Genomic DNA, 22,346 nt, shown 5'->3' with positions numbered 1-22,346 from the left:
ACCCCGTCTTTGTTTATATGACTACAACACATCTGCTCAGTCAGTATAGAACTCTTTCAATATAGGCAAAATGAATTATCTCCTGGACATCTCACTTGTCAATGTTGTGAAACAAAGTGAGTGAGCTTGATGACATTTTACACACAATAACCAGCTTTGATGACTAAGAAGGAAGATGTGTTTACTTTTTGGCGTAGTCAGCAAGGATAACATTGTGAAAACATTGAGCTGGTGTTAAAACAACATCAAGAAGGGTAGTGAGTCATTTTTTTGGACAAATCACCTGCTCCTGAGATATTTGAAACGGTGTTATTGATTTAAGCATGATTTTTCATTTTGGGTTATTACATTTGAAAACATTGCCAGTTTCAAGTACAGCGAGTCAAATTTTCAAAATTCTTGGTAGAATCATTGATTGGGCTAAATGTGCTCCAAACCAAAATACCCCTCCCCTTTTTTTTTTTTTACACCATCAGTTGGCCAAAAACAAAAAAAAGTAGCCTTTAGGCAGCGAGAAGATGGGAAGGTGGCCAGATGAGTGGGTTTGGGAAGAGGTACTTCGTCATTGGGAGAAGGGGGTGGTTGAACAGGCACGCTCACACATGCAGCCTGAAACGCAATACGCAGGCGACCAAAATTAAATTAAACACAGATAACCCCCCCCCCCCCCCCGATAATCATTATGATGGTTATGATAAAGATAATGAGATGGTCACCTGCCTAATAATTGTGCACACGGCGTTGGCTAGTTCATTCTTGAAATGAGAAATGAGCGTAAATTGCACTCAGGGGCATTTTTCAGTGACACGCATCTCAGGGAAAGTGTCTTGGTAGCTCCCTTTTATTACTTCCAAATAAAAGCAGAGCATAGAACAGCCAATTCGCTGTGTTATTGTGGATTAAGGTGTGACTCAGAAGCATGGAAATAATAAAAAAAAAAAAAAAGTGAGGGAGATGCAAAAAAAATACCGTAATTTTCGGACTATAAGTCGCTCCGGAGTATAAGTCGCACCAGCCATAAAATGCCCAAAAATGTGAAAGAAAACATATATAAGTCGCTCCGGAGTATAAGTCGCATTTTGGGGGGCAATTTATTCGACAAAATCCAACACCAAGAACAGACATGAACGAGCAACAACAGGCTAAAATACGGTATGCTAACGTGACAAACACAAACGAGGAGCTGAGAACGGGCCTGATGTAACATTCAGTTATTTAAAAAAAACTATTACATAAATAACACGTTTATAAAACCATCTGTGTCATTCCAATTCATTAAATCCATCGATCGTCCTTTGTCAACAATGCCGTGTGCCGCGCCGCAGTTCAAATTATTCCACAGGCCCATACAACGATATATAAACTATATTTTAAATAACTATCACATAAACAACAATATTATCAAACCATTTGTGTCACTCCAAATCATTAAATCCATCGATCAAATTTCGCGTCCTTTGTCATCCTGGTGACAGAGGACATGTCCAGAGGATATGGCGCTTTAAAGTGTTAATTACTTTATTTGATTTTTTCTCTCTATTTTTCATGTTTTGAATATGTTCAAGATAAAGATATCAAAGCATGTGAAGTGATCAACTATACTAAAAATAACATGTGAAGTGGTCAACTATACTTGTAAGTGATGTGTTAATGATCAAGTAAAAATTTGCGGAAAAAAACATATATAAGTCGCTCCTGAGTATAAGTCGCCCCCCCACCCAAACTATGAAAAAAACCGCGACTTATAGTCCGAAAATTACGGTACTCGAGGGGTTTGACTCAACTTTGGCAATTACTGTAGGTATCATAGTTTAAAGAGAAATATTAAGTTCTATAAATCCATTTTTTAATCACCGTTTCAAAGAAAGGAAAAAAAGCATCTTGTTTTATTAGCTTGCTTCCGTTCACCAAATGTTACCAATTAAAAGATGATCATCATAATTAGACCCGATCCTTAAAGTTAAGCACCAATAATGCCACTTTTCTATTAGGAGCTACATTTGCAATGTACGTGCATACTTCAGCTCACGCTGCGTCTTGAATCACACAACAAGCCAGTGTTACATCAGCAGAAAACATTTCACGCTTTGAAGGATCAATAATTCAACAAAACGAGTTCATTATCGGGCCACGCAAACCAACAAAAAATACAACCGTGGCAAGACAGAAACGCTTTAGTATTGTTACTTCAGATAATCATTTATTCACGGAAGGAGACATTTGCTGTAAATAAAAGATTATTGGATCAAACAAGACAACAACAAAAAATATGGATAGGAATAAATTTGCAGTATCTCAAATTGTGGGGTGCCATTAAATTTTTGACACAGGCTGTCATGTTATAAAAGTAAATGTCAGGTTTTAATAGGAAATCCTTCTAGACAGATCTCACCGCTACCTCCATGATATCTCCTCCTGCAGTTATTATTCTCAAATCAGCGGATAATAAATTCTGTTAATGAAATCATCAGTCAAAGGTTATGCCGATGATCTCAGTAGGCTGTAAAACTTTGGACCAACCAATTGGATCCAAATTCTGAAGATTTATTTATTTTTTTTCCTACATACTAATGCTACTTTACATTTCAATACTAATTTGAATCATTTATATATGTTCAAATCAGATCAGAGATTCATTGTCAGTAAAATGAAATTTTCCGATATCTCTCTAAATGACCGACGATTTGCCTGTGAATATAATTAAATTAAATTGAACTGGCAAGAGCAGAAAGCCTCACTCCAACCTTGATCGATATCAACACCTCTTAAGGAGAGTCCCTCGCTCATTTTGTGCCTCCCCAAAAACATTTGATATCACATCTCTTGCCCTAATTTGGAATATTTGATTCCTATTCATGTCTCTCTAATTCCAAGAGTTTATTTCTATTTCCCCCCCAGCTTACACATCATTTCACACACTGTTACAAATATAGTCTGAAACCAATCTGATCTAGTCTCTAATGGATTCCCAGTAAGAATATTAGCCGGGTAAAACGTATAAATCACCTCTATACCGCGCCCACAACCTCTTTTATTATTAGCCGTTATTGGTTATGTGATATCTGTGTGTGTCTATTTGTGCAGGGAAAATGAGGTCCTGAAGGTCCAGTTGAAGAAGTATGTGGGGGCGGTGCAGATGCTGAAGCGAGAGGGGAGCCAGGGCAATGACGGTAAAACACACACGTACACACACAGAGGTTGCTCGTCCATATTTTGCTCTCAAACAGGAGTGTCATGAATCCATCGGCGAGGCCATATCAATTCCGGTGCCTTTTCTCAAGTGGCTCAAGTGTCTAATTTCACTTTTAGTGATGTGAGGCTTTGGCAAATACCACCACGGCGAGCCGCTAGATTTATTTGTGTATGTTTTGCGAAGGGGGCGGGGCCAATAACTTTGCCTACGGCAGGTCAGGTGCAGATGCGTTGGGGACGGAAGCGGGGCTCTGTGTAAATACGAGTGAGATAAGCCGCCGCTGTTTGAGAGCAAATAAAATGAACTAGGCAGATTAGACAGGGACATAATAATGGATAATTGCATTTTTGGGGGGGTAAAAAGGGGAGCTGTTATCTGTGTCAGCCTGAGGGCTTTGTTTGTCCTGCAGAAAGTGAAAGGTAAGGACACATTTCACGAGGACTAAAACAACAAGCACATCAGAGCGTAATTATTTTTGGGCGGAATTTGCGACTGAGATAACTTTGTACAAAAGGACAACTGTGATTACATCACAAGCAAAACACAGCAAAAATAACAAAATTAGAAAAACACGCTGAATTTCCATCGGACTGAAACAATAATAGCTTTAGATCAAAGTAAATTTTAGCCTTTTTTTCTTTTTTTTTTTTTTAAATGGTTGTGGTGGCCTGTAATTAATTTTCAGTAACCCTAAAGGTAAGTCTGCCTCTGTTTTGTAATAAACCACCGCCCACCAATTATAGTCTGCGCTCGTCGTTCTCACGTCTTAGTCAGGAGGTCAAACACGGGCGGTGGGCTTCGGCGACGAACATTGCTTGTTAAGCCGTCCGGGACCTTCCGTGCTGTGTCTGCACTTATTGGCGTCATGTTTAAAACATAACAAGGGCCTGTGCGTTTCATCTTTGCTTCCTGTCAATTGCCGTCTCAAACAAGGCTTGGTCGCCCGTGCACACTTGTGGGGGGGAAAAAAAAAATCACAGAGGTGTTGATCGGAGCTCCGAGCGGCTGATTATCATCCAATCAGAGTTGCCATTTGTGATCCGGCGCTTCATTTGTACTTTCCTCTTATTTTGACTCAGGCCTTTCTCTCTTCGTCTTTGCCGTCGACAGGCGTAGCAATTTCCTCTCCACGGCGGCGTCTAAATGATTTCATCCTCCCTTTCCTCTGTCTTCGCCCGCTAATGATGTGCCTTATTCTTGCCTGCTTTTGATGTTGACTACCACTGTTCTGCAGGGTTCTAAGAGTAGCAAGTATAAGGTTGGGGGGGGGGTAGAAATTGAGGGAGGGGTGTGAATTGACAGACAAATGGCTGTTTTTTTTTTTTAACGTGCTGTCGGCATGCTTCCCTGTGATCAGAGCCTCTCTCTAATGATAGCGCCGCGGACGTGTTCTCTCAAATGCTCGGTAGGCGCCTTCAGCACCGCTGGCATCCCGCTAAAGAGGCTTCCTTTTTACCTCTGCTGTGATGGACTGATAATTAATTGTTTCCTGCAGGATGCCGTTGCAGGATTTTCCCCATTTTTTTTAATTTTCTTCTGTAAAAGGGAACAGTGTCTTTGAGCGTATGCTTATATTAATACGTCGTACGAGATTGGAGCGGAGATCACGCGTGAATGCACCGGGCACACATTTGTGTACCTTACATGCCGCATTAGCACAACGATCATCACGTGTAGCGTAATGCAAAAAGATGTGTGTATTTCTGTCGTGAACTATTCCTAGAACGCCTCATTAGTCAAAGCCGAGTGGACGTGCAAGTTGAACGGTTGAAGTTACAGAATGTACGAAATTGTGAAGATGCTTTGCCTTGAAATTCAACGCTGAAGTCAATTGGCGCAATGTTCCATAGTCAAGATTAGACTCGAGAGCTGTGATTGGTTAAGAAAAACAAATCTATTTTTTTCTTCCCAGAGAATGTCGAGCGTCTCGCTGCTGTCTTCCAGATAATAATGCTTTGGCTCTCTCCCAGAGGAGCTGTAATGGCCTCCTGGTTGACCGTTTGCTGTTTGAATGAATGATTTACCCAAGAGATCGATTCTCCGCGGAGATAGTCTTTGCATCAGAGGGAAAGTGGCCCTTTGCCGTCGAAGATGGCCCATTGCGCCATGCAGCCTAGTTTAAATTGGCCTGCTGTGGTGTAGATTAAAAAGATTAGAGTGCCAACTCCAGGCCAGGGTTCGAGCGATATTAACTTGTTCAGTGCTGACGCGGCTCTCGGGAGAAACGGCAGGCGATCAATGAGGGGGTCAAGGGCCGCTAATTCCCTCCTTTCCGTTTTCAGGTTGAGACCCAATTGATGTTTATTTAATCCTATGTCTATCACGTGGCCCGTTATTTTATGTTCCTGAAGAAACCAAAGTTCACTCTTTTAATCGTACTTAATTAAATATACTTTGTCCGGCTGACTCTTAATTTCGCGCAGAGGCCACTCTTTATTTTGCCTGTTTGCCGCGTCCGTGTTTAATTTGAGCGTAAATAAAGGGGCGGCGGGCAGGGGCTTATTCATCTCCAATCAGGAAATGCATTACATGGCTGTTAAAAAGCAAATAAGGTTACTCCGTGGCCTTTAGTCTCTCTTGCGCCCGCTGACGGCCTAATGAGTGAATGAGAGGCATTTATCACCGCTGCCTGTCCTAATAGGCGTGCGTAACTTATTCATTACACGCACAGCTCTGCATTTATTGTCCCTCACCGTGTTTAGCTTTGCCCTTGTCGGTCCCGGGCGAGGTCAGGCTTGCTGTTTTAACGTGCCACTTGTGTATTTGTGTAAATTCTGTTGTTATTTTTACACAAGGGGGATCTGTGAATATAAATTGATCAGGGAAGGTGTGTGTGCATGTTCATTAAAACTTAATTCCTTGAAATGGCCTTTTTTTTTCTCCCAGACTGTCAGTGTGGGCAAGCGTTTATTCATTACTTTTAACAGGGGTGGCGGCACGCCTTCCGGGAGGGGCTCGGCGGTCGGAAAACAGGTCACGGTGGCGAGAAGGGAGTCATTATCCAACAATGTGCCAAGGCATGCATCTTTTCAGGGCAAAAGTGCATCGGCTATTGTTCTTAGTTGATTCATTTGGATTCTGCAGACTAGGCTGAGACCAAGCGGAGGCCCCCCGAAGACAGTTGGCCGGCGTGAAACTGTTAACGTGCGAGTGCTTTACGTTTTAAAAAGAAAAATTATTTTAAGTCTCAGTAGGCTGAGTGTAAAAGAGCAAATGATGAGTCATCCTCCATGTGACTTGAGCTTAATTGTGTCCACTAGCAGATTGGTCTTGTTTACCAGCTCAAAGGTGTGAGGGATGTTCATTTCCATCCAAGACAATCAACCAAGCAGCCCCGCCGGCTATTAATAACGTGACTTTGTGTTGTCAACAATTTTGTGTCCAGGTTTATTACGTGTGTGTATTTTCCGTGTCGCACCGCAGGGGTGGGCGACACATCTCATCACCTCGGCGGAGGCTTCTTAATGAACGCTTTAATCATCCTTCTCTGCTAGAGGTCTCTTGATGTCCACAAGTGGCGAGTCTGCAACTTAAATTGTCATCTCTTCTCATTAATTTCTGGCTGAGAGATCATTTGGTCTCCTTACTGCCGCGAGAGTGTGTCGTGTACTCGAGACAGTCACGTTTAGGCCTTGGTGAAGATATTCCACTTAATATCTGAGGCATTCCACTTCTGTTTTGATGCGGAGAAATGGATTGGTTAGAATTACAAATTCAGTTAAGGGAGCTTGAAATTTGATGTGAAGCTGAGGGAAGCCCTGTTGTGTGTGTGTGTATATAGCGAGAGATTCACCTTCTGCGTTGCCTCTGGCTGTTTTTGATTTTTCCAATAATACACACTCGCACAAGTACACACACCTTCGGGCCATGACTGTACCTGGCGCTCAAAGTAACCGCAGGCTTAAACTCACCACATTGCTGCCATGCAAGTTTTACATGCACACTCAAGTGGATGAACACGATGCTATCAAATCCGGATAAGTCGTCATCCACAGTATGCCTTTACAATCTCTCCACCTAGTCTGTCTTGCATCCTTATCTCCTGAGTGATTGCATCTGCTCCCAGCTCGCCATCCCGCCGGCCTTCCAGTCGGCGTCGGACGTGCCGCCGGTGCTTTGTCAGGGTCCAGGCATGCTGTTCATTTCCTGCATGAGTGCCCACGCTGATGATAACGCTCCTCTTAGCATGCGGGGCGGCGAAGGGAGCATTAAACATTCCCCGTGTTTGCCAGGTAGAGGATGTCGGGGACACGGGCCGAGTTTGTCAGACCGGCCTTTGTCGTGCTCGGACACGTGTTTGGTTACAGCGCTGGCGCTTTAAGTTGGTGGCAAAGTGCAGATATTTCGTCTGCTCTTCTCGCTGTCTTTTCTTCATGCTTCTTTTCAATGCACTACTGCGGCTTTGATATAAAGTGCAAAAAGCCAAGATGAATCTACTGTTGCATCATATTCTTATGAAAGCGAGTGATTTTCACGAGTGCACAGCTGAGCCTGTGCAAGAATCTGTGCGTCATCGTGACATTGTACCCGTGCGCACATGCCTCATTTCCACCCCTATTTTAAGCCGGGAGTGGACGTTAACGATTCCTTAATTACTCATTTGCATATAGAACCGCTGGTTGGACCTTTATTAGACACAGCAGTTAGATTAGTAGGGCAAATACAATTATTTTTTTTTTTATAGAGCGGCTGAAAAAACGAACAGTCCTTTGTAAATAATTCGGTGAATCAATTCACAAGGGGGAATATTTTTTGTTTAAGATGTCATTTTTTTATGATCAAATTAGAATCTCAGATCCCAAGTGATAGTTTCCTTAGAGCAGCCCAGGAATAAAAAAAAAAAAACCATGTAAAATAGGCTCCGATATTCATTCTCTAGAGTCAAACCTTTGAGTTGTATTGACACGTCACCTCCTGACAGGCCGAGAGTAAAGCAGCAAGGGATTTACAGCGAGTGAGCCGCAAAAAGGAGCTGATAATGAGCCGTGCTGCGAGAGTTTCTTATTCTAACAAGCTTCTCATCTTGACTCCAGAGGGCTCTTTAGTTCTGGTCAAATACCTGCGCTGCGGAAACGAGGGAGAGAGAGTGGGGGGGGGGGGGGGCTCTCATAAGGTCTTTGCGGCACCTCGGCTCATTCCTTTTATGCCTCTGGCTTTGGGACAAAGGCGAGACTTGTCTGTAAAACCACCTTTGCAGCCACATTAAAAGTTCTGAATCGCTGCAATGGATTAGATTGTCTTACACCGGACACTGGCGGAGCTAGAGGGGAGGCTGTGGGGGCACTCCTCCCCCCCATAAATCAAATGTTAAATGTCGATTAAAAAAAAAATATATTTGTGATTTGAGTGCCATTCTAGTTTAACTCTGCATACTTTTAATTAAGATTGCTTTATTAATAGCAATTATCGACTGAACCCTCAACAAATACCTTCACTGTTGTGTTTCCCAGCCAGAAGCTCTTACACTAATTAAAGCAAATCCTACAAATGAGCATCTATCACATGCTCACTCTATTGCACATGCAACACCCACAGCATCTTATTTTTTTTTTTTTCTGGCTCCAGATAGATGCATTTCACCCAGCATAATGAACACTCACTTGAAGGGAATTCACTTAGCGAGTAACCCCCCCCCCCCCCCCCCCAAGTGAATCCTACTGTGCACGGGCCAACTCAACAAAGTGCTTGTTTTATAAAAGTCCTTTTGGAGTTTGGATCAAAAGTATTTTTTTTTTCTTCTTTTTCCACACAGCAATCCGTGGCTGAAATATTTAAAACTAGAACGGAGTCCATTCCCTTTACATTCTCTTCCTCTTAGTTCCACCTTTGTCGTCCCTTTCGTCTCGCATCTCCACTCGCGCTTTCTCTGTGTTTGCATTAATAAAGCGCACTAATGCAAAGCGGACGTGAGGTTATAAATAAGGAAGCTTGTATGTGCTAATTAGACCTTTGACCACACAAAGAAAAAATATTGTCGATTACATTCTAGAGTATTCTTTCACAACCCTTCAAGCTTCTCTAACCGTTCATTTTTTATTTTTTTTTTGGCTAGTGACAAGACAGCTAATTTGATTCCCTTCTTGTTTTATGGAGAGCATCTGCTTAACGCACTCCAGTGTGTCAAAACAACTGCAGGGGGGGTCATGTCGCAACAGTTCGCAGGCATCCTCCTCATGTTTAGTGCAGGGGAGCCGAGCTGTTGATTAGGCGTTTGAAATATATTAAAAAAAAAAAAAACACTTGGATGTTTGCAGATAAGTTTGCATGATTAAAGGCCACCTAATCAACTTGGACAAGTTTTGATGTCGGAACTTATTAGCGCCGATGCACTCAGTGGGTCTGGCGTGCGAGTCACAGCGATGTTGAAACGTTTGCAAAAACAACATCCTCCAAGTCGTTGTTGTTGTTGTTATAAGTGCGTCAGGCGAGGAGCAGGTGGTGTTGATTGAAAGCGGATGTGATTAGCTGTCTTAATGTCAGAGTGGAGCATAATGACTTTGCCTATTGATTAGCTAACATATGCACTTGGTCATGTTTGTTTGGGAACTCGGGAAGTTGAATTTGCAGGGCGGGCGCCGCTTGCTGTGTATTGAGTGCATTTGAATGAAAAGTGGACAAATTCGTCTCATTGTTACTTGATGAGGCTACTTGAAGTTCTCATGAAGTCATCAAAAAGAACATTTTTCTGACTAAAAAAAATTAAATAATAAATAATCAATTATTTACCGATTGACATGGCAGCCAGTCCAATTTTTTTTTCCCCCCTGTCCTCCATCTCATCTCATTCCATCCATCACTCCTCTGATCTAAAATCGGAAATGTCTAAATTACACTTGCTAATAGGTCACGGCAGCACCATTTCCTCCCTCACCTCATCGCTCTGTCCTCTCTCTTTTTTAATTCACCGTTAGGTACAAAGAATATTTCATTTGGCACTAAATGAAATTGTTCTTCTGGACTTTTGAAAGAAGAAGAAAAATTCTTCTCCCCTGCTGTTCCTTGTCCTCCAGATGGGAACATCAATTCTTAATGCTTATTTTAAACGCACTACTACCAGTTTTTTTCTCCCCCTTCAGGCATGCGTACAACCACCACTGGACACTAAAGTGAACATACTCTCACTTAAACACCTTCACAGAAATGTTGTCTACTCGTTGTTAATAAATACTCCAGGGACTCCAACTCCTCATTAAAAAATACACCACGCTGCGCCAACAGATCAGCGGATAATTAACACATTAATTCCGAGCTGAAGGATAAGTGCTACGAACAAATGAGAGACACGGCCCATTTTTTTTATGCTTTCTATCGGTTGTTGTGGCTCGAGTAGAAGCTAAGTGCTAGGTTAAGCCAAGCCAAGCTCTTGACCACGAACATGTCACCTTCATGTAAGAACGGTTGAATTTCTTAGCAGGCCCGCTCGGCCCGCTTGTAGCGTCGTGTGCTTATTTCGACGAACGCAAGTATTGTACTAAGTAAGCAGACATGCATTTTGCATGCCATACATTCGCCAAATGTAAATTCCGTCGGCATGTGTGTGCACCTTCTCTGAATGCTTAATAACTCTTTTAATAGGATGCAGCAGATTGAGCTGCCATGTTTTCTGGCCGAGACATTTTTGGGTCACAGTCCCCCCCCCCCACCCTCTCTAATAATTTATTTCGATCAAAGGAATAATTATTTGCTTTTGCTTCCATCGCTCGCACATGAACACCTGCTTGCACACATTGGTCGCCATTTTGTCTTGTAGTGTATTGCTACTTCCTGTCGACAGGAAATGACATCACACTGCAACTGTGCGACCTGACCACTCGTAATCGGAGCCCTCCTCTGACACACACACACACGCTCTAATCAGTTTTGTTCTCTCTCAGATGACGTGAATATTTGGTAAAGCTCCCCACACGCCTTCACATTTGCCACTACCTAATATTTCGCAACTCGCGTCACTCTGCATAATCCCAATATTGATCTCGCACCCCGCCCGGTCTGCGAGCAGCCTCCCCATCTTATCTTTTTCCATCAAAAGCAACCGTGTGACACCGTCACGCTCGGAGGCGTGAAGCTTAAATAAAAGGCGCAAAGCTTCAGATTAGAGCAGATGATAAAATGAAACTTTAATCATCCCCGTGAGGAAAGTGGGTCACTGCTGGAGTGTGGGAACAGAAGAAAAGAACAGAGAAAACGGGGTCCTGAAGGTAATGCGAGTAATTACAATCAAAGCATATACTGTATTGTCGTGAGAAAAAAAAAAAGCAAGATATGACTAGCTTTTATGGTCTCCAGTCAGATTAGGATTCATACATACAATATTATTAATATTCTGCGATAATAATAATTTCAGAGGAGGAGACAATATATTCTTAAAACCGAGAAAAACAAATTCAGATTTGTTTGTCATCCCCCTATGGAGGAATTAATTTTGCCGAACCGCCACACTCCACGTATTTTAACTTCTCCCAAGTCACAATGAGTATCGATTTTGAAAAGCCCGGCTTTCATGTCACAATAATTTGCCAATTTGTACCAGCGGGAAAACGATATGAGTGCCGCAAATTAAATTTAGGCTCCGGGTAATGACTTAGTAATGATTTCCCCACTTTCCACAACATTTTGGACCACAATTGCTTCCGGTTTTTCCTCCTTTTGATCGCAATTATCTGACACAAACAAACCCAACACAGTGCAGCTCTGCTTCTGCTTGACGACAGGACTAAATTTAATCTTGTTTACACAAAAATTACCGCATTTTATCCCTTAATGGGAACCACCATATGTTAACACGGCTAACAGTAATTTAACATTTACGTGTTCTTGGCAACCTGAATGTAACTTCCACAACACACCCACAAAAAACGCCGTTATCTGAGGAAAGGGAACGCGAGAAATAAACGATACGCGATTAGAAAATGAAAGAAGATTGCTTTTGATTAGCACTAGTTAATTAACTCAGCCAGATGCCTGCCTGCTCCCTAGCCAGCCCTTCAACAATGCACGGCCCGTCTGCGTGATTAACCCGACGCTGTCTACGGGCCCCTTGCATGTGTGTGTTTTTCAATCCTAGCGTTCCTTTGTCAAAAATAGTTTTGTTCCTTTCTTCCTGTATTCAGTCCTGTCATTTTATAATGAAAACCAAATTAATTTAGCATGTCTTGCATGTACCTTTCAGTGCGAAAAAAAAAATTGTGTATAGCTGAGAGTGGCTGGCCTTCCCCATATATTTGATTAGCAACAAGGGACCACTGATGCACTACGGCGCAGTGTGCTGCCAAGTTAAGTAGAACAGGAGTGAATGATTGATAAGGTGGAAATAAGATGAGAAACAAACAAAGGAGATTGGCCACATAAAATCGTAGGGAAGAATAAAGATGAATCAGATTTACAGTCAGTTTCAAGGAATTTGAGTACAAGCTTTCCATCCGGCTCGTATTAAAAAGCAGATCACAGCAGACGGGAAATGTCAGAGCTCATCGGTATTGGTCACAGTTGACGCAATCTCGATGTCTTGACCTACAAGTCTGCTCAGTAAAAAAAAAAAAAAAACTTGCCATGATGCCTTCCCTCTACTCAGCACTGCAATATTTGTCAACAATAATCAGTCAAGAGTTGCTTGAAATGTGAAAAGGTAAATAAAATAGAGCCCAAATAAATGTATCTGCCTGAACCGATTTAGACACGACCCGAAGGTAGGATTAATGTTGTTTATTTACTTTGCTCCTTCCACAAGTCTTTTGTCCTGCAGCCGGTCTAAAAATAAGCCCATTGGAATAATAGTTTTCAACCTCATCGTTTTTTTTTATCTTATCTGAATTGGGCAGTAGTGAATTCAGATGTTAGTGTTTATATTGATAGTTATTTTCCGTGCTTTTATTGTTAGCAATTTGGGATAGCTCATTATCACACTCAAGTTGGACCAATGGGATGGAAATGCTCAGGTGAGCAGTCCAAGGATGCAAGTCTGCGAATGGGAAACACCCTCGCACACACACACACACACACACACACACACACACACACTTGGTGCTCCCGATTCAACACATTGCTCATGGGCAGCCCAACGTTTCCTAGCGCACAACACAGCTGTCGGGGAATGACGCTCAGTTAGTTTTGTTATTACACACCAGCTGTCAGCCCAATTTTCTTCAGCCAGAAACATCTGTGGTGTCATCCCCGATTTTGCTCCTCACCCACCCCGACGCGCATCCACACCGTTTTTTTATTCCGCCTCACACAACACTCGTTTCCTGCTTGTTTGTCCACATTAGTTACATTGTGACAGCTCCTAAGTGGCATCATCTGCAGCGCACCGTTTTTTTTTTGGAGTATTTCATGAAATGTTCTGAATTCTAGATTTTGTGCCACTCTTTTTGTGAACAAAATGCTGGCGAGGAGGTTAATATTTGACCCCTCACATGTCAGCAAAACTTTCTATGCGCATTCTGAAGCCTTTCCACATGTTAAATTCCCATCACTGTGTTTTAAGTTCCCTAATTTTCTTCTGCTCTCAGAGCATGTCTTCCCATCTCTCCCTTCAAGCTCCGCCGTGTCTGTCTGTGTCAGCGGGGCGTGTTGACGTCGAAATTCCAAAGTTAATTTTCTTCGGCGGTGCTGAAAATCCAATCAAACCGTTGCCTGCGTCCTCCGCTGCAAAGACACAGCGCCTCCATTTCTGCCAAGTCGCGCTGTTTTTTTTTTTTCTCCTCCCCCTTTCCACAGAGGGAACCCTATTAGTTGATGTTTATGAGCTTAGAAACAACGCTTTAGGCGCTGCCATGATGACTTAAGCCTGTGAGCGAGCTTCAGTATTACAAAGAAACAATGAGCTGAGAGGAAAGTCTGAAAAGCAGCCGCAATGGAATCAAGGGGACATTTATCATCTTAATAGAAATGACAGCAAGGGGAAAAAAAAAAAAAACGGTGTTTGACTTGCCGACTTACATTGCAGCACCGTGTGCGAACAAAGAAAAAGAGGATTTGTGTGCTTAAGCATCTTTGTGTGTTTTCCTTGTCGAACCCTTTGTGTGTGACTTTTACTCCGGTATGACATTAATTTAGTGGAAGGCACTTGAGAGCCTGCCAGCGTGTGTATTATCCAGACTACTTTTCTCTTGAATCTTGATCAAAAAGCAGCTGCAAGTGTCACAAAGTAACCGAGAGGAGCACTCGGCGGAAACATTTTCAGCGTCATTCTTTTTCTGTCTCTCGCAGCGCTGTCGGTATTGCCGTCGAGCGAAGCGCTCGCCCCTGCCCCTCCGAGTAAATGCATGGGCGACATTGAAGAGTTGGCAGCCAGCTACGAACGTAAACTCATAGAGGTGAGTGTTTGATCTTGTTGCACAACCCTGGCTACTTACTGGAGTCCCATTTGTGAGCGACCACACTATTGATTTTTGAGAAAATGTCACATTGAGAGGGTTTGTTGGTTTCCTAATGAGGGCTGCCAGAGCAAGATAAATATTCAACTGTGTTTACCTGCATTTACTAGGGAAACACAGCTGTGTTTATGACCGACCTCTGCTCTATTTGTGTGACACTGAGGTTGACTTTGTACATTTTGAGCCAATTCTCTGGATATGCAATGCTGAAAAAATTGCGGCGTGTGGTGCAGAAAGCAAAGAATTGTTTTTATTTTATTTATTATTTGATTTTATGTGGTGGGGGGAAAAAATAGAACATTGGAATGCCGTCTTGTAATTGGAACGGCACCGGTTCACCCCTCGAGAGTGTCTAAGTGAGAAATTGAACACCTAATTGTGCCTGATGAATTTAAAAATCTAATTTTCCGCTCGAGCTGTTCTGGCTTTATTACATATATTTTTAGAGCCCTTTTGAAGGCGATAATACAATTTAAAATTTCTGTAAGCAACTCGTTTTCCCCTGATGGGGGGAAAGCCAGTGGGTTATCCACAGTGTTTTGGAATTGATTTTCTTTTGAACTTTCCGAGTCGTACGAAAATAAATGAAAGGATTATAGGATGAACTGATGCAAATTCGCAGTTAAAACAATCACCAAGCTAATAAAGGACTTTGAAAACTTTTTTTTTTTGTAACTCTTCTACGGCTTCCTTGGTCAAGCAGCCCATAAATTGATGACGTAAAGTTTGGTGATGGGATTCTGTTGTAGTTCAACGTGTGCATATGCAGAAGTCTGCCTGATATTCCTTTAAAACAATCTGACTTGACACATTTTGTGACTCTGCATTCATATTTTCAGCCCATATAATTTCGTGTCACATCTACGTCTGCCTCATGCCTCCTCGTAGTAAATAAAAAGGAGCAAGCGTGATATAGGTCAGTGGGAGGAGGGATTCTCCCTTTTGATCCACGAGCTCATTAATTAACCATCCCAAAAAGATTTGGAACAAGAACAACAATTACGAGCCACCGGCTCAGAATGTTGCGTTTCAGAGGAAACGTGGCGAGAACATGACGTACAGTAATGCAAGTGAGTGGAGCACTTAAAGGCCAAGCAAGAGTTAGAAAATGTTTGCTCCCAACATTGTCGTCAATGGACAAATGACCGCAAAAATCAGCTTATGCCTTCCCTATGTGACATTTGCAGACACCATTAGAAGGCAGCATTGGAATGGCTTTTTGTTTTTGACTCCCAGTGAATGGTGGACAGAACAGCTTGTCGGTTTTATATCGGTCCTTACTCACCTCCCCCCCCCCCCCCTTTCTTCCGTCATCTTCAGCCATGTTTCCTCCTGTTGAGGAGCAGATGTGCTCAAGTGAGTCACGCATGGAATCCAACATGCGTTGGGCAATAGTCATATTCAGGTTGTCTCGTTTCTTTTTTTCTCCCTCCTCTCGGTTCTCCAGCTTCCTCCCACATTTCAAAATAATCGACGATACCATTGTGCCTCTGCTTACACAACCAATAAAAAGTAAAGATGGCAACGTTAGCAGCAGCGCAAAGTACATTTGTCATGACTAATTTCACCCGCTGATGATGTAGTGAGGTTATTTCTCCTCTCGCCATCCAATTTCAAATCCAATCTCAGCCCTCTTACTCTCACTTAAGTTTGACTTTTTAGGCTTTGTACATGTCCTTGTGCCACTTTCTCTGTTCCGTCGGAAGCGACATCTCCAAGATGTAATGAGTTGAAGTGAACTGGATTCTTATTCTTTACATAAAACCACATTACAGGAATGTAGGATGATTTGATTGATGTTCTTTTTTTGCTCTTGAGAATTTTGAATGTCATTTGCAGCCGCCGGATATTTAAATATTCTTCTGTATAGAATACTGTTTTTTTTTTTTTTTGTGTTTCTTCTACATACAGAATTGATTTATAAGACTTTATCGTGAAACCAGACCGACAATATTTCATTATTTCAGCGTTTGTCAAGTGTTTCTTTGACTCAAAAGGAGTATTTCCGAATCCAGCTGCATGGAAGAGAGCGTCTACCTATTTTTTATTTTTTATTTTATAAGACTGCCCGAGGAGCTGGAGTAGTGTTTGACAGAGGAGAGATTTAAGCGGCAGCCCGAGGACACGGCACGCATTGATATTCTCTTTATTACTTCTGAGCTGCAGTTAACAGCCATACTACGACAAACAAAGAAGAATGCACGAATCAAAACGCAGTCTCCTTGGGAAAAAAAGTCTTTTTCATCGTGGTTGTGATGATGAAAGACATTTTGAGTATTAATTAAAAGGCTTTCCTCTACCGATCCATCACCCTGCATTTCTACAGCTATATGATAATAATAATAAGTTCTTATTTATTTGTGCAGGTGCACCTCATGCTGTATAAAGAAAAAAAAATATTTGCCTGGAGGCAGTTAAGAAGAGAACTGAAACCAAGCTTATTGTTCTTTGGAAATTGGGTTGGTACGACAACAATGAGTTTGGTGACACCAAAGCAGACCGGTTCAGTATTAGCATTTTACAATTTGCATATTGAATATGAAGAAAAATAGCGCTGCCCCTAAAATAGATTTTAATAGCCACCCCTCCATATTTCATTACTTGATGTCAAAAAGTGATTCTAAGTGTCTTCTTGGTTAGGGTTGACTCAAGAGTCAAATCTATATTTGGGTTGAGCAGAGGCAGAGTTGATAACAGCCGAATCCAACCTCAATTACGGCTGCTTAGGATTGTATTTATTATTTGTGATCATTTGCTCTATTGAATCATCAAAATATTTGCCACAACAAAGGAAACAGTGCGCTAAAGAATTCACAGCATGCTCTTTTAAATAGTATGTGAAAAAGCAAATGTGCTGCCCGAGGATGTCGCAATAACAGCATTGTCTCACCCGCCAGTCATGTGACGTCGCCCCACCGAAGCGCTCGTGGCAGCAGGGGCCTCGTGTAAAGGCACTGTGTGTGCCACAGCTGTCACTCACCTGACAAAGACCTGTCCGGCCAGGTTAGGGAGATTGGGCATCCGACGCATACACATCATTTGTCGCTACTATTAGCATGAGCGCACGGAATGGAGGATAGCGCTGTCAAGGTTCGTTAGAGCTGAAGACAATTGATTAGCTGGCTGGCAGGATTGTGACTGCCAGGGCTCCAAATCTGCATTCGCCACTTGACTTGACTACAACTGCGGCGCCATTCCTCCACCACAGGGTGGAGTTTAACTGCTCCCCTAAATCTCTTCTGCTGTCAATTTTAATTGGACTCCACCTGGACTGCTCCTTCTGTGTGTGCGCCACTGAGGATTGTAACTTTTATAGTTTATAACCCCCCCCTTTTTTTTAATACAGCCGCGGGTTTTGTACTAATGATATGTTGTGCAACTCTGCGTCTGTCTGTGTGTGTGTTACAGGTGGCCGAGATGCACGGCGAGTTGATCGAGTTTAATGAGCGCCTATATCGCACCCTCATGGCCAAGGACCACCTCATCGGGCAGATGAGACAGGAACTTATTGAGTTGAGAGGACCGGTGAGTTAATAACAACCACTCATTTTCTTTGCTCCCACACTTCCTGTCCCGCTTTTGACTCTTCCTCGCCGGGATTTAGATGAGCCGGTAGGTTGGATTCCATTACGCTTTGCCTGACCAGGCTGAGTGCAACGACCAACCAACTGCAACTATCGATTATTTTAAGAATCGATTAATCGGCCAATTAACGATTCATTGATGAACCCGGTTTTTCAAAATATGTACTAATTTTCCTCACACTAGTTGGCCCAAACCATTCATTGGTGATCAAAAATAATCATTGATTCGTTTGATTTTTGATTGGTTGTCAATTCATCAATTAATTGTTACGCCGCTCTAAGCAGCCATACAGGCTCAAGGCCTTTTTGGATCACAATTAGCACACCATTAGCCAAACCATTCGTTCTTCCTCCCACGTTTCTTCACAAACTCTCCAGGCAATACAAACCTTTTACACAAAATTTGTTTACCTCCCCAAAAGGCAATTAATTTGTCAGAATAATAGCTCAACAATTCCCAGAGGGAATTGGAACTGCTTGGTCATGTAGCCTAATTAAATTAAAAGTCTTATCATGTACTGTGTTAGTCCTGTGCCAAAAGTATTTGTTTGTCGTACATCTTAAAACGATGCTCTTTTGATCAGACAAGGTAGCTGTCAATATTTTATCCTCAACGTATCTTTTTTTCCCCCCCAGGATAGTTTTCGTAAACAACACACGACACTAAAATCGGTTTACACATAGAGCACCCTGACACACACACACAATCTGTCACCATCTAAGGAGAGTCTTGGATAAACAAAGGTGAGACCTCTCATCTTTGAACTCACCAGCTTCCCTTGCTGGACTGCTCAATATATGTGCACGCTACTGGACATGCGTAAGCGTGTTAGCACTCGTGTCCTTGGAGTGACATGCTGAGAAGCTTCAAAGAGTTCAAACCACGGTCACGTTAACATATCTCCTGTGACCTTACAATCTATGCATGTGGCCCTTGGAGGGTGTGAGCAATGCTGAGCCCCCCCCCCCGCCACTTAAGTCAGCTTTAGATGACTTGGATGGAGAGATGTCCTACATTTTACACATACAACGACTCCGATTGCCAACATCTGGATCTGCTCATGTGCTGTCTCAAGGGACCGCTGGGTAGACCGATGCAGATCACCAGAGGCTTGATAGATTCACACACGTGTGCCTAACACATAATCTCATCGGGCAATGTCACATCAGGATTACAACATCTCAATGCACAACATACAAAAACGTTCCAGATGTTTACTTGGGTAAACAGTTACCGCAACACTTCATCCATATTTATGTGATTTTTTTTTTCTTCTCTTCTCTCTCTAACACTTAGGTCCCAGGCGATTTGAGTCAGACGTCAGACGATCCCAGCCTCTCCGATTTTGAAACGTAAGGATTGTCCGCTTATTTCCGTTTTCAGGAATGACTTTGAATGAAAGAGGAGAGGGCGGAGGTGGTTTTAATGAGCAGGCTCATAACAATGACAAATAATTGGAATAGTCATGAAATCATTTGGAGGAAATCAAAATAATATCACTCTGTTTACCATCTATGACAAATTCTACAGTTCTCTGGTCTCATGGTGTGGCACGCTTGATCCGTTTTGACCACCCACCAAGATGACCAGATGTTCTTCTCTCTCCTCATATCCAAATGACACCCCCCACCTCCGCCTCCTTCTCTCAGCGTGCTTTGATACACGCTCGCGTAACACTTTGCGCTTCTTTCACCGCTCTAAGCTGTAATGTGCGCATTGGCACGGCGTCGGCGGCGATGATCATGACTACGATAACGGACGTAATCGGCCATAGCAGTGAAAGCGCTCGTTGTTTATGTCCCTTAAGGGCGCATCGTGCTCTCATCAACGTGTGGATCCCTTCCGTGTTCCTGCAGGGCAGAGCTGCTAACGCCTACCACGTCTATCAGGTAAATTGTTTGCAAATGCACGGCAGAGTCATCCAAGGCAGCACAAAAAGATTTGCTTGTCAAAGTATGTTTACAAATACAATTTTTTGACCCAGTGACTTCAGAATAACTTGATAGAACATATTCAAGGAGAGTGTGCAGGGAGCGTAACTTGGAGTGTTGTCCAACAAACTAAATTGCTGCTCCTGCTCGGATCTGTCAAGTTCTCATGCAACTTTTACCTTGTCGTTCACATTCACAAGGTATTAAATTTGAACGCTGACTCTCTGACACGCACGCACGCACGCTCGGCATTGCCAGGAGGTACAGCTGTAATGTTAGTCAGGTGAAACCATTCAGGACAGGAAGAGACAGGTGACACATCCTTAGCGCTAACTGAACATCAGGGACGGCTTGCTACCGAGCTCGGCTCGGCTCAGTTTATACATAATTGATGTAAATTCACATCTCGGGCAGAACGAGGTCTGACACTTAAATTATATCCATCGTCACTTCAAGACAAAATGTATCATTGGGAGATACCATCGCTACTTCAGATAATTTTTTATACAAACAAATATTCATTTGCTGATACATAATCGACTCACTTGGCTAACTTGACTAGGCAATTAATCGCAATATTCAATTTCCGGTGCGTATAGATAATGTAACAGTGCGTGTGTTGCACCGCTATCGGTTGTCCAGCTCTTGAGCCCAATAGAAAGTTCAGCCCATCTGGCGCATTGGAAACTTTCCTTCCCAGAGCTATATTGGTCTAATGGCTCCCTCTGGAGAGGGCTTTTTGTTCTTGGACAGCCTAATGGATGGCCAAGGTTACTGGAGTCATTGTTGTTAAGGTGAGCTAGTTGTCATGATTGAACGCCCGGACGAATGTTTAAAAGACAGGAGAGCATCATCAGGGGCCACCCCCCCTCTAAGTATGAAGTCTTTTTTTTTTTTTTTCCCCCCAGCTTTTCATGACCATGGGCTTTAAAAACGGAGGTGGTTATGGGCGTAAGTTAGGTCACAGCAACCTTGTGGTTTAAAATAAGCTCACTAACAGCCATGTGCTGAGAGGAGGAAAGCCTCATCTAAACACCACTTCTCACATTTTACCTCCCTCAAAGTCTCGCCTCCCCCCCTCAGTCCCCTCTTCTTCATCATCCCCCCATCTGTCTCCATCCCTCCCTCCACCAGCTTGCGCAGCATTATGCTGAAGCTCCTACTCTATTTTCTCTCCGTCTTTTTTTTTTTTTTTCTTTCCTGCAGTCACTTTTCTCTCCACCTTTTCTGAAATGACTTCCACCAAGCTCAGTGAAGCTTGGGGGATGGAATCGCTCCATCATCAGTGACCATTTTTCCTTCCTTCACCCCTCCTGAACTCATGAGCACATTATAGCGGCCGCAGTGTTCTCCCTCCTCCAGAATCCCAGCAGTGGACTCTTTAATGAGAGGAGGGTTAGGAAACGTCATTTGTATGAACGTCACCTGACACGAGTCATTTGTGCTGTACGGGAGTGTTAGCTAGTGTGTTTTAGAGGGATTTGAGGAAAACTGCACAATTGGTTGAAAATGGAAGAAGTTATGTCATGTTAGCTTATTTTTCTTCTTTTAGCACAGTCAAATCGTGGCATCATCCATCTGCAATTTTCCCCCTCCTACTTTTGACCCCAACCACTCTCCCCACTCGTCTTTTCTTTCCTTTATTCTCTCTTGTTAATTTCCCCCCTCCTCTATTCATATTGATCAGATATGTTTGGAAGACGGCGACGCGGCGGATGATTAATTCGGAGGCGATGCGAGTGAGACTCTCCCACCACCAACAATGAATCATGAATATCACCTCTTTAACATCTTCCCAGATTAGACGCTCCTTTCATTGATTTTCAACACAAAACTCAAAATGAAGCGCCGGCAAATACTGATTTCATCGCCATGCGAATACGAACATAGCTAAGATATTTTTCGCCAATTTATAATTTCATGCATCATCCAGCATCGTCCACCTTAGTGAGGAAGACCGAACGCACCCAATTAACGGCAGTCGCATGAACAAACGGTCTTCGGCTTCTTGGCTGCTTCTCTGAGCTTTTTATATACAGCCGCATAAATAAGCCGCTCGATGAATAATTGAGACATCCTCATCGGTACGTCGGCGACACTCGTGTCCTGAAGTCCCTGGAGAAATTCAAAGTGGGCTCTGTCCTAGCACCTTTAATTTCCGTTTCAGCTAATGGATAAATTGGGGTTAACTTCAGAGGCAGTAAGCCCTTGCGTTTGCATGCTGGCTCCGAGACCTTGTGATTAACCAGAAAGTTCTGTCTT

At 42.8% G+C, this 22,346-nt stretch overlaps 1 protein-coding gene across 4 annotated transcripts in view; it reads left to right on the top strand.

Annotated features, from left to right (window-relative positions):
- snx29 (sorting nexin 29) overlaps nt 1-22,346 on the top strand; it is a 57,856-nt gene that overhangs the window by 10,298 nt on the left and 25,212 nt on the right. For 3 of the 4 annotated variants that reach the window (XR_005101056.1, XM_037277524.1, XM_037277523.1), the window contains exons 14-18: nt 3,085-3,170; nt 14,402-14,508; nt 17,977-18,093; nt 19,450-19,505; nt 19,961-20,042. Coding sequence is in view for 2 of the 4 variants with exons in the window: in XM_037277524.1 (XP_037133419.1) it covers nt 3,085-3,170; nt 14,402-14,508; nt 17,977-18,093; nt 19,450-19,505; nt 19,961-20,042 (448 nt within the window). In the remaining 2 variants the exon portion in view is untranslated. The remainder of the gene's footprint in view (nt 1-3,084; nt 3,171-14,401; nt 14,509-17,976; nt 18,094-19,449; nt 19,506-19,960; nt 20,043-22,346) is intronic. The other variant, XR_005101057.1, reaches the window with a different exon arrangement.

This window comes from Syngnathus acus, chromosome 19 (assembly GCF_901709675.1).
Source record: "Syngnathus acus chromosome 19, fSynAcu1.2, whole genome shotgun sequence".
Taxonomy (NCBI): Eukaryota; Metazoa; Chordata; class Actinopteri; order Syngnathiformes; family Syngnathidae; genus Syngnathus; species Syngnathus acus.
The sequence above is the reverse complement of the archived record's forward strand: the minus strand, read 5'-3'. Positions and strand labels throughout refer to the sequence as shown.